The 12,943-nt window shown below is 41.3% G+C and overlaps 1 protein-coding gene across 2 annotated transcripts in view; it reads left to right on the forward strand.

Annotated features, from left to right (window-relative positions):
* The first annotated feature begins 2,152 nt into the window (after nt 1-2,152).
* PPP1R12A (protein phosphatase 1 regulatory subunit 12A) overlaps nt 2,153-12,943 on the forward strand; it is a 211,603-nt gene continuing 200,812 nt past the window's right edge. For both annotated transcript variants that reach the window (XM_077832675.1, XM_077832676.1), the window contains exon 1: nt 2,153-2,519. In XM_077832675.1, the coding sequence (XP_077688801.1) occupies nt 2,283-2,519 (237 nt within the window). In that variant the 5' untranslated portion in view covers nt 2,153-2,282. The remainder of the gene's footprint in view (nt 2,520-12,943) is intronic.

Below are 12,943 nucleotides of genomic sequence, written 5' to 3' on the forward strand. Positions count from 1 at the left end.
CTTTGTTCAACCCATTCATAGTTTTGCCTTTCAAAATATAATGAACACACATCTACAACTCCAAGATACCTTTACAACCACAAGAATTCTAAAATCATGAGTTATACACCCTCGAGTCAAGAAATTTTAATAAATAAATATTTTTTTATGTGTCTCTTTGTTCCTGAGCCTGTACGGTGAGTAAGGCCAGTTCCAATGCCTTGACCCTAAACACCTGAATGAATCTTAGTCTACCCTCATACTCCCAAACATTTAATATACCTAAGGCCATATCTACACTTTAAGTGTGGGTTAACTCAAGTTATGTCAGCACAGAGTCACTACGGTTACTATGTCACTTGTGTGCATGCCTCCTGGACTCCTTGTCTCAGCAGTCAGGGTACTCACCAGAAGCACTTGTATAGATTCAGAGTGAGGTGCACCACGAATAGATATCCTACTGTCCACCCACTGTATTTTGGGAAGCTTTGGTTTGGCAGCATATGCTGGGTACTAAACAGGTCAGACTGGGGTGGTTGTGGCCATGGGATCCAACTTCTTATAACGCATTGTTAACCATCCACTAATTTTATTTGTATCCCATACATAAACGTATACATAATGTTTACACCTTTTTTTCTAAACCTACTAACCTGCCTGGCCCTCCTCACTGTCTGCCATCTCACACAGAATCATGGAGCTTGCATGGCTCTGCACTACTGTCATGAGCATTTGCACCCAAAGGTGCATGCTCCTTTACTATTTGCAGATCAGCAAACATACATCTGGGGTGTGACATTATACTCTACATTCTTTATGAAAATATGCTTTTGATACAGATACGACATAGCTAATATATACTTTATGCAAGGTGACTGATGTGGGGTAGTTTCATCACATTGCAGTGTTATAGGTAGCACATCCCTATAGTTTGCAGTTTTGTGTGTGTGTGAAAATGCTATCTGTAGGACTGTGCTACCTGCAGCTGCAACAGGTCCAACTTTGCTTAAAAAAGGCCATCTGATTTAGCTAATTCCTACAAATAGCAGTCTCCCATACCAGCAGTGTCAGAAACTGCTGTCTGTAGGAATTAACTTCATCACGTTGCAGTGTTACAGGTAGCACATCCCTATACTTTCCAGTTTCATACATGGGGAGGGGGGGAGGAAGTGGTGGTTGGTGTGTGTGAATGCTATCTGTAGCACCATGCTACCTGCAGCAGTGACAGGTCCTACTTTGCTAAGAAAGGTATTTCAAGCAGTCTCACATGTAAAACCAACCTGATAGCTTTCTTTAACAGTGTAACAAGCCTACAAGCGGTAGATGTGGTATATCTTGCCTTTAGTAAGGCCTTTGATACTGTCTCCCATGACCTTCTCATAAACAAACTATGGAAATGAAACCTAGATGGAACTAAAATAAAATGGGCATAAGGAGTGGGGCTCTCCAGGGGTCAGTTCTGGATACGTTTCTATTCAAAATCTTAATGATTGAGATAATGGCATAGAAGGTACACTTATAAAGTTTGTGAAAATTTAAGGTCTAGAAAACATGACCTATGAGGGAAGACTGAAACATGATAACAGTTTTCAAGTATGTACAAATAAAGTAGCATCTTTTTACAAAAGCTGTTTCTTACAATCTACACGTATCCCTCACGGCTACAGGGAGCACGTTTCTACACATAGCAATTTCACATACACGACAGTGCAAGACACGGCCATCGATAGGCATTTGCGACATCGGGTAGCAGTTTCTTACAATCCACACGGTTCGAGAAGCGGTATCCTGCACTGCACCTGCCAGCGAGCCCCGTGGCCTGTCGGCTGAACTGCTCACCTCAGCCCGCGCCCGCGCGGCTCAACGGCCCTTGCTCTGCTGCCGCCCCGCCCAGCAGCCTACCGCTGAGGCGCGCTCCCCGCTCAGGGTCCCTGCGCCTCTCCGATCCCCCGCACCCGCTGCGGCTCCATCCCTGCCGCAGCCACCTCTACCCTGCCCCGCGCGCCCTTGGGCCGCTCAGAGCCTCGCCCATGTCCCCGCCCACTCCCTCTGCTCAGGTCTGATCTCACGCTCCGGTCTTTCACAGCCCCGCCCTCCGATGTCTCCCTCCCCTCAGGACTCTCGCGAGATTATGTTAAAGCGGCCGGCCTCCGCGCCCCTTCTCCGGCTCTTTCCCTCTAGGCGGGTGAGCGAGTGCGGCGCGGCGGCGGCGGCCGGGTCGGGTCGGCCGCGGTGCTCTATGGGATAGTGGTGGATAGAGGCTCTCCTCGGTTCGGAGCGCTAGGGCCAGCCAGGAGCGGGGCATGAAGATGGCGGACGCCAAACAGAAGCGGAACGAGCAGCTGAAGCGCTGGCTCGGCTCCGAGACCGACCTGGAGCCGCCCGTGGTCAAGCGCAAAAAGACCAAGGTGAAGTTCGATGACGGCGCCGTCTTCCTGGCTGCCTGCTCCAGCGGGGACACGGACGAGGTGCTGCGGCTGCTGGAGCGGGGCGCCGACATCAACTACGCCAATGTGGACGGGCTCACCGCACTGCACCAGGTCCGTGCGGGGCCTGGCTCGGCCTGGGCGGGGGGAACTGGGGCTGGGCCTGGCCGCGCGGGGGCGGGAGGGGCCCGGTGGTCGGGGCCCGGTGGTCGGGGGCGTGGGGAGGTGCTGCCAAGCCTGACTCCAGCTCTCTGCAGCGGGGTCTGTCCCGAGCCGATGGATCGGCCCTGCGGAGGCTGCTCTTCCTCGTTTTCCCTAGTCTCTGGGATCGGCCCTACTCCACTGTCTGGGGTGGCGGCTAAACCTTTTCCTCCCCTGACTGGGGTGATCCGGAGCCCTCTCTGCCTTCCTTCCCCCGGGGACGGTGTCGGTGGGACCCCCCGGCTATGGATAGCATGGAGGGTGTCGCTGAGAAAGCTGGGTCCGCCGGGGCCCTGCCCGCTGTGTGTCCAGGGAGGAGAGATGGCGCCCCGGAGTCGGGGGAGATGAAGGGCAGATCCCGGAAAGGGGGTGGTGTTGGCAGGTAAGGATGGTGGGATGAGAAACAGGGTCACTCCCATGTTTGCTGTTATCGGGAGAGAGTTCCTGCCGCCCCGACCCCTCCAATTTTTCTGCACTTCAGGGGATTAAATCTGCTTTTTGTGAAGGCGGATCATTTATTTTTCTCTGGTTTCTAGGGGGAAACTAGTGTTTTGTTCTTAATATAGAAACGTTTGTCGATAGGAGACAGGCTTCTTTCTTTATTGATGGTTTCTGCCGCAGTGTGAAAGCCCTACTCTTAGGTTAGCAGTGTTTTTACAGGATATTTTTCCTGCGGTGGGAGGTTGTAAGAAGGGATTGCTTTGTCCATGGTTTTTGAACTGAGATCTAACTTTCCATTCCATTCCCCCCACCCTTAATGAAAGTGGCCGTGAAGTTTCCTCAAAATGGATGCTTTGTGCATGTTAAAGTTTTATAGCAATCTGATTGGAATCTGAAAATGTTAGCCAAATAAGGAAAGGCAGTGGCAATCCAGAGATAATGTGGGTTTGCCTGAATAGTTTTCGTTTCTGCAACAGACCAAAAACCATAGCAGCATATTAAATTCACTAAACTAAATTCAGAAAAGAAAGAATAATCTCTTTGATAGATTAATGTTTTGTTTTGAAAATTGTACCTCAGTAGTTCCAGAAAGACTTAGTAATTATGAGCTCTAGTTCGATCAGGTGGTAAAATCTTTCCAAAATAGCGCAGTGAGGGAATTCAGAGCAGTGTTGTGACCGTGTTCTCTTTCTAAACAGAAACTGGTGACTTTAGTATGTGGTAAACCTCTTGATAGTGAAATAAGTATGAGGAATGCCCCATTATTTATTGTAATAGCTAACAATAAATGGATTGCTAAGAACTGGATTTTATACTCTTAACTCTTACTGTAATGTAAGGTGTGTATATAATAGCTTTACTGTTTCCTGTACAAAAGTTGTCACCTGCCCTTTCATTGTATTATTAGCCTTGACAGAATTGGTAATATTGTTATTAGAATATTGATAATATTGGTTATATTGTTAATATATAAACAAGTTCTTTCAGGTCCAGAATGTATAGAACTTTTAATGGTGGGAACAAAAGAAGTGTTGTTTTTTATAGTTATTGGTAGAACAACAAATTAAGACTAAGGTTTCCGGTTTTTGGCCATTCTGAGAAGCCTTTTTAAAAAGCAGGTGAGGAGGAGTCTCTTTGACAACTTTATGATATTGTAGTGCAACATTTTTAGCATTTATTAATGTCATCCTTGCCTCTGTGCTGCCAGACTTTCACCCCTCCTTAATTTGCAAGCTGACCGCAGATAGTGGGAGATCAAGATAGCTGCAAGTTTTTGGTTTTTTGCTTAAACTTCTGTTGGAGTAGTTGATACTCTAGTGTTACTACTATGGGATAACTAAAAATGGCTTTGGGAGGCTTCTGTCAACAAACATCTAGTTGAAAAGCAAATTGGGAGATTTAACTGTGAATTGATTGTATATTCTCCCAAGCCCCTCAGGGAATGTATTGGTTGCAGTGTCCCTTTAATTGACACAGTCTTTAGTGTAGCCAAACTTCTTTGTTGTTCATGCATTTGAGACAAAATAGAAAATGCTGCACATCTTATTTATCATAGATGGGTCTACTCTAAATGAGAGCTGTTGTGGTATGAAGTAAGGCCAGATGTACCGTAGGGAAACTTCTCAAAAGTTTAGCATTGTGACTTCACCAGTGTCGGTAATGTTGAAAGCCCTATTATAGACAGGATTTTCCATGGTTACCATCATTTTTAAGCACTATATCAATTTAGACCTGCTCATCCATGTGAAACAAGAATACCTGCATGATATCTAAAATGAAGTGATTTATCCCCATTTTTGGACCGCTTTCTTCCCCCGGTTCTCATCCATTTATTCCACATCACCTGCGTTCTCCTGTCTTGAGTCGCCCACCATGAGTTAGGTTTTAGTGCACTAGAGCAGGAGAATAAACTACATTTTTGTAATATTTTCATGTAGACACAAGGCAGTATAGGAAAAAGGGATAAGCAGCACTTTCCTTCAAAACGTTGGTGGCAGTTCCTCAACACATTCAGCCGTGAACACATGGGGTAGCTTCAGTTTCAGGGTATATCTACAGTGCAGCTAGAGGTGTAATTTCCAGCTCAGGTGTATGCATGCTAGGTTTGATCAAACTATTGAGCTAAAAATAACAGTTTAGCTGTACAGCACAAGCTAGCTGCCTGAGAACAATCCTGTTGGAGTCTCTAAGTAAGTACTTGGGCAGGTAGATTGCTGCCACCATGGTGGCTGACCTGCTCTTATAGCATACTAGCTGGATCAAAGTTAATGCATATGTGTTTACCCATAGAACTCCAACTTCAGCATAGACGTAGCCTCAGTTTCCACTGTGGCAACAAGTTGTGCTACCAGCCAAACCACTGTGCCATTCATTAGGCAATCTGTTCCAATATTAAGGCTCAAAAGCTATTTGGGTGGAGTAATAAAATTTGTAGGATGAACTAGGCAGGGTTTTTGTCCCTCTTCCTGTATAACAAAACGAATTCTTACTGTGCTTCTTATTCAGTATGCATTCTAAAGGCCAATGTGTACTGCAGACATTTATTTCTGAGATGGAAAGTCTAAGTGCTTCTCTTCCCCCATACTGCCTACACATTTTAATTCTACAGTGATTTGACACTAATTGCTGATTTCATTTTATATTTTGCTGCACAGAAGTAGGCATGGTGCATGTTAAGTGCACTTCTTTTTTTAAAGGGATGCAACATATTAAACTACGTTTTGTCACATTTACCACCTATATTCCAAGTAGTATTTAAGCTTCCTATTTGCAAATCAGTACAGAAAAATATTTTTGTTTTGTAATCTAGGTTAGAATAGATTATCATAATGGTCCCTTCTGGTTTTAACATCTTTGAATTTGAATCTTATTTTCTGCCTTTGACAGGGTTGTGCATAGTTGGTTTCTATGTTTTTTGGGTTGGGGCTTCCTAATCCAAAATGTTCCATTAACTCAATGGAAGTTGTAAAAGACAGAGTCTCTGAATAATGCATTTTTTCTGTATAACTGTCATGTGCATAGATGTAACGCTGGGATTGTAGGGGTTAACTCTTTTTCTTGTGATGTGTCCTTCCAGGTAATTCAGCAGGACTTAAGAGAAGAATAGAATCAGGAGGCGAAATGTGATGTCATGTAATACTTGCTAGCATTTAGTCTCTGGGGTGGGGAAGAAATTGCCTGTGCATGACTGGTCTATAAGAGCCTCCATGTTGTCACTTATTTAAAAAAAAAAATTAGAAATTCTTAGTACAGGCTAACTCTGAGAACAGACTTACTGACATGAGCAACATACAAACATGGTTTTTGTTTATGTTGGGTATATGAGTCGTCTTGTGCACTGGGTTTTATGGAATGATTATTGTAAAAAAAGACTGTCAAATTATTTTAAAACTTGTTGACCAGCAGATCTAAATTGCGTAGTATGTATATTCACATCTTGAAGTGAAGACTTCAGTTTTGTAGTTCTTATTAGTGGTGGGTTTTTTTAATCTATAATACGCTCTTCTATAGGCTCATCCCTAAGATATTGGAGTGCTTTGTGAACAGCCATTTGTCTTCCTACACCTGAGAGCTATGGGGAAGTATTGACACAATTTTGCCGCATAACTGGTGATCAAGCTGATGTGGGAATATAACACTAGCTATTTGAATTGAACCCTTGATATTTATCGTGCAGATTGACTTCATTGCCTTACTATCTATTAAACTCTTTTTCCTAACAAAATCTGCTGTGTAGTCTGAAGAAGAGTTCTGTGTAGCTCGAAAGCTTGTACGGTATCTCTCACCAACAGAAGTGGGTCCAATAAAGGTGTTACGTCACCCACTCTGTAGCTAAAACATAGTTTTCATGTGGGGTGTGGGGGAACTGATTTTAAGAATATCTTAATGCTGTTGTCTTGGTATCGTATAGCACTGGCTCAGCAGTGGCTAACAACACTATAACCACAGATCATTCATTATAGAACTGTACAGTGGTCTGGTTTTGGCTGACAAAGGGCAAACTTGGAGATGACAGTACATGCCATGTATGCAAGTTATTGTTATCTTAAGATTTACTAATCGCAGAGGTAGTTGCTTTGAGTTTACTTTGAAATAAGTTAACTGCCTCCCTTTTCTTTCAAAGAGATCCAGTTATTGCTTATTTATCGCAAACGTATATACTTGATCACTCATGCTGACATGGGCTTTAGTACTGGTTGTCATTAAATATCTTGGGTAATAGCCTTATCCCCTTCTAGAGCCCTTACACCTGGTTAAAGGGCTGGAGTGGTGTAAAAGGATGATTAAAAACCAGTGATTGAGCTGTAGATGGAGCCCACTGGCATAAAAACAAGGAAAGACAGCTGTAAGGCTGTCTTCTGAGGACCCCCTTGTAAGCCCTGGAATAGGAAGTCCCCAGGGCAAGGGGACACAACATATAGCATGGCAGCCCGGTAGCCAGGGGTAGATTGCTGTAATCTAAGCTCCTATGGCCATCTACACTACGATAGGAGCTGCAGAGCAATTTAGGATCAAGATGATGCAAAAATGGCTCAAAGCCACCTTAGCACCCAACCCCCACTCCCTGAGCTGCGACTTCAATGGTGTTGGTCTTACTGGAGGACAGAGTCTTGCCCCATTTGCAGAAACGAATTAGTTTTACATTAGATATAAAAATGTGCACAAAAATCTTGAAATCCATTCGTCAGAATTTGTACTTGGTTTACTGTGAAACTGATACCTTCCATCTCATTGCATGGGGGGGAGATCATTCTTGTTTCTGATAACACTGTACGCTTAGAGGTAAGGATTTAAAAAAATCCTTTATTGGTCATTGTTCTGCTTTTTTCCTTTTTGCATGTGTCTCAGTGTGGACAACAGAAGTGGGGAAATCAGTTTCACTTCTAGGTTCTTAATGTTGCACTGTCTGACTTCAGATGTTTGTTTTAAAAAATTACTATAACGTAAAGAAATGAGTGGAAACGCTTCTGCTGGCCATAGATTCTGTAAAACGTGTTCATTTCCAGGAAATGAGAATTGAATAGCATAATACTTCAGTGTGACTAAGCTAATAACTATTTTAAGGTAACTCTTAATTTCCTGATTTCTGTGCTTAATTTTGCAACCTTAATATTGCATTAATAAAGGCCTGTCTAATTTCCGTCCTCTCTAAAGAAATAGTGGTGGTGGAGGAAGAGATAAAGTATATGAAGTGTTGGGTACATCATGTGCCCCTTCATACTACATGATAACTTAGGGCATCTTTAGTACTTAGCCTACATATAAGAAAAATTCTATTAAGCATATGACTGCATACAAATTTTTGTAGAGTGCAATAATTGTAAATGTTGTACCTCTCCAAACTTGGCTTAACAGCCTTGTGCATACTGAGGATTAACTATACGCCAGGTTTGAACCCAACCTCTCTTTTTTGAGTTGTATGTAAAGGCATCACATTGTCTCTGCTAAGTGTCCTCTTTTAAATGCACAAATATAATAATTGAACTGAATTCTAGCATATAGGCTGAGACGAAGCTTGGGGAAACTCCCATCTTAAAAATTACTGGCAATGACATGAGTAGAAACATCTCAAACTTATTTATAGTATCTATAATGTAGCATTTGAAGAATACGTTTATAAGATAGTCACATAGGTTTCATAACAAATTCAAAATATTGGCAATAACTACAGCCAGTATAATTTTTTATTTTGTAAAATAAGTTACTGTTTAATGACCATGTCTTCTAGTTGTAAACTTTGCCCTGGAATTAAATATTCTTGAGTCAGTACACTGAAGCATTTACAGATTTCATTGGCACAATGAAATGTGTAGATTAAATGCCATGCGTGTTCTGACATACGGTACGCTTGATTTTTTTAAAATTTTTTTCTTTTGTAACCTACTTTTGTGTAGTAAAAGGAATGTTACATAAACCACTCATAACGATAGGTCGTTTGGGAACCACTGCATGTGAACAGATTCAGGTTGAGGAAGTTAATTGCTGATCTAGGCAGATGTCTGTGCTACAGCTGCAGTTAAACTGCTGTACTGTAGACCAGTGGTTCTCAACCTGTGGCCCGTGGGCCACTTACGGCCTAATCAGCACATGGCTGCAGCCACGTGACATCCTCAGAGCAATACACGTAGTGTGTATATATAGTGTGGATGCGGCTCCCATAACACTTGGGATCTGCATATGTGGCCAACAATGGTAAATAGGTTGAGAACTACTGGTATAGACACTTGCTACACTGAGAGAAGGGTTTTTTCCCATCACTCCAGTAAATCCATACCCTTGAGGCAGGAGCTAGGTCAATGGAAGAATTCTTCTGTCAAACTAGCTGTGTCTACAATGGGGGTTAGGTCACCCTAACTATGTTGCACAGGTGTGAAATTTTTCATAGCCCTGAGCAGTGTACCTAGGTTGACCTAATTTTTAGGTGGTGGAGTAGACTAAGCCTAGGTGTCACTGTAGCTTTTGAACATAAGTTGTAACTATTTCACTTCTATTTATTGAAATGGTATAATTCAGATTGTATTGTGAGCTCCAGGGTGGGGCAGATCCTCGGATAATTGCTATTGGAACCATGACTTCAATAGATCATCCTTAAGTTGAGTATCTGTGCCCATGTCTTCTGTGTACACACTATGGGCATAACTGGAAATAATACAAGCTTTTGAATGGTTAGTTTTGTGTTTTGGTGACCTTATAATGTCTATTCCAGTTAATAGGAGATGCTTACTGATATAAGTAATTTGAGGACTACAAAAGAGAGAGACTACATGACATTCAGTAACATTTACCTGATTATATTTTATTGTTCTGACCAAATCCTTCAAAGGATGAATTACAAAAGAGCAAGCACTTGCCCCTTAATTGTCTCTTGTTCAGTTTAATTTCCCTTCTGAGATGAAAACTAAGATTTTTAGCCATTAAGTACATCACAATTAAGAATTCACCACTTGGCATGCATTGAGTAGTGCAAAATTTCATACTGCATGTAAAAGTCGTTCTTCTTATTAGTTTTCTTTGTTGATCTAATTGGAATAGAGCTGCAAGTCTGTATGGCTAGCTGTAAGCAGTGCATGTTCAGATGCTATCAGATGGGTGGAGACATTCCAAGCTGTCATGCTTGCTGTGTGCATTCCTGAAATGAGTCAATGGAAACCTTGGCATAGGAGTGGAGGCATTCCTCAGCTGTCACCTTTCTAGTAGTCTGCTAAAGTGCATTGTGATATGTCAGTAAGGAAAAGATTATCATGTATTTACAACAAACAAAATGTTTAGTCATGCATTGTCTCTGGAGTTTTAAACCTAGATTTTAAATCAGGTATAGTAAGTTTTGTCAAACTGCCACCTACGAAAGTGGTGTGTTAATGGCTTTTGAGGCATCACTAACTACTGTACAAAACAGTTCATCTTGTCTTCCACTTTAAATTTACTGATGCAGAGTTTTAGAAATGTTTTCAAATATGAGTGGTGGCATTCATTTCTCCATTACTGTCATACACCTTCTTAGAGCGTATTAGGAATATAAGGCTAATGGGGGGCATTTAAAATAATAAAATAAATGTAATTGATCTTCAATAAATACAGGGATTTTAATAAATAGGCTGAGGCACTACAGACAAAATAATCACACAAAGGCCCAGTTTGGCATTGCACCTGCTTATGGTGACTCTGGATTTTCTCCACAAGAATGCTAGTTATTGCTTTTGACATTTAATCACTAATAAGAACTGTGCAGCTCTATTTGTTGTCAGACAAAAACCTGTCACTCTTAATCAAAATTGGCTGGTTCCAAATTATTTTAGTACTAATACTTACATTTGTAACATGTAGAATGTTCTAGGTAGTGCTTTCCAAATTCATAAGAGGAGACCATCTAAAAACACAAGCTTACCATAGGGGCAAACATGAAGGGTAGAGGGAAGGAATGCAGCATTCAAGCAAACTAATTAATTTGGCACATGACTTTTTTTATAAAAATGTCCATGCATAAACATAGAAACTCTTTGTATCCCCTATTCACTATTATATTTTTTCTGTAAAATATCATCTCATCTTTCTCCCCAAGACTACCCTAAGTAATAAATAAATAAATAAATAAAATTTCTAGCTTCCCTCTAGCTAGGACCTATCTCATTAGTCACTGCAGATGGGGGAGCACTGCCAGTTAATAGCTAAATAATGTGCACAAAATTCTAGTAGTGTGGCTCTGCAAGATCTTGATTTATGGGAGAGGGGGGTCATGGTAGGAGCCCTTGAGGCCAACCTGTCAGCCACTCTCCCTTATTGTGTGGAATGGTTCTAATTTCTGGGTTTTGTGTTATGAAGTTCTAGACTTGTATACAGTACAAAGTCTTTTTTGTTGTCGTCCCCTCCTCTCTCTCTCTCGCCTCCCCTCCCCCAATTTAGCTGGGCTACTGTAGCTTTGTTTCTTTTGATTGCCAGTTCACCATTCCTTTGCTTGATAGTGTGAACCAGGATGGATAAACATGTTGTTTTTTTTTAAAATAAGTGGATTTGGTTTTGTTTTATGTTGCTAGTTCTTCCCACCTGATAGTTTTGAATTACTGTGTCATGTACTTGTTTTGTTAGTAGAACTTCAAATTTTGTTCTGAGTTTCACTCTGATAATGCACATCTGTGCTGAGAGACTAGCTCAGAGCCTGTGAGAACACAAGCTTGAACATAAAATTGACGGGCATATATTCCATTCTGTATTTGCAAGCAGCACCACCTTCTGATCAATTATTAATGGAGACTTTAAAGTGGCTTATATGGGACTCTATTTATAAAGAATTAAATTATAAATTATAATTAATGCAAATCAGCGTGGGTTTACGGAAAATGGATCCTGTCAAACTAACTTTATTTTTTAGTGAGATTACAGGATTGATAATGGTAATGTACTTAGACTTCTGGTGTTTGACTTATTACCAGATAACATTTTCGATTAAAGAACTAGAACAATATAAAATTGATACGGTATGTTATATGGATTAAAACTGATGGGTCTCAGAATATAATTGGGGAATCATCATTGATTGGGTATGTTTCTAGTGGGGTCCTGCAGGGTTTGGTTCTTAGCCCTATGCTGTTTAACATTTTTATTAATGACCTGCAAGAAAACATAAAATCATCACTGAAAGTTTGCAGAAGACCCATACGTTGGGGGAATGGTAAATAGTGAAGAGGATAGGTCACTGATTAAGAGCGATCTGAATCGCTTGGCAAGCTGGGCTCAAGAAAATAATACGCATTTTAATACACCTAAATGCATATACGTCTAGGAGTAATATTTCCAGGATGGTGGACACGATCCTGAGAAGTGGTGACTCTGAAAAAGATTTGGGAATCATGATGCTAAATGTGAGCTCCCAGCACAACGCTGTGGCCAGAAGGGTTAATATGGCCCTTGGATGCATAAACAGTGGAGTCTTGAGTAAAATAGAGAGGTTATTTTATCACTGTATTTGGCACTGCTGTTGGAAGATTGTGTCCAGTTCTGATGTCCACAATTGAAGAAGCACATCAATAAATTGGAGAGGGATGGTTCAGAGAAGAGCTACAAGAATGATTAAAAGAATGGAAAATGTGCCTCGTAGAGGTAGATCCAAGGAGCTCAAGCTATTTAGCTTAACAAAGAAGTTTTAAAGGGGTAATTTGATCAGTCTATTAGGAGCTGCTTGGGGGAACAAATATGTGATAATGGGCTCTTCAGCATAGTAGACAAAGCTATAACATGATCAAAGGACTGGAAGTTCAAGCTAGTTAAATTCAGACTGGAAATAAGGTGTACATTTTTAAGAGTAATTTACCATTGGAACAATTTACCAATTTAATCGTGTTGGATTCTTTATCTTTAGACACTTTAAAATCAAGATTGGATGTTTTTCTAAAAGATCGGTT

The sequence above is a fragment of the Eretmochelys imbricata genome, chromosome 1 (assembly GCF_965152235.1).
Source record: "Eretmochelys imbricata isolate rEreImb1 chromosome 1, rEreImb1.hap1, whole genome shotgun sequence".
Classification (NCBI taxonomy): Eukaryota; Metazoa; Chordata; order Testudines; family Cheloniidae; genus Eretmochelys; species Eretmochelys imbricata.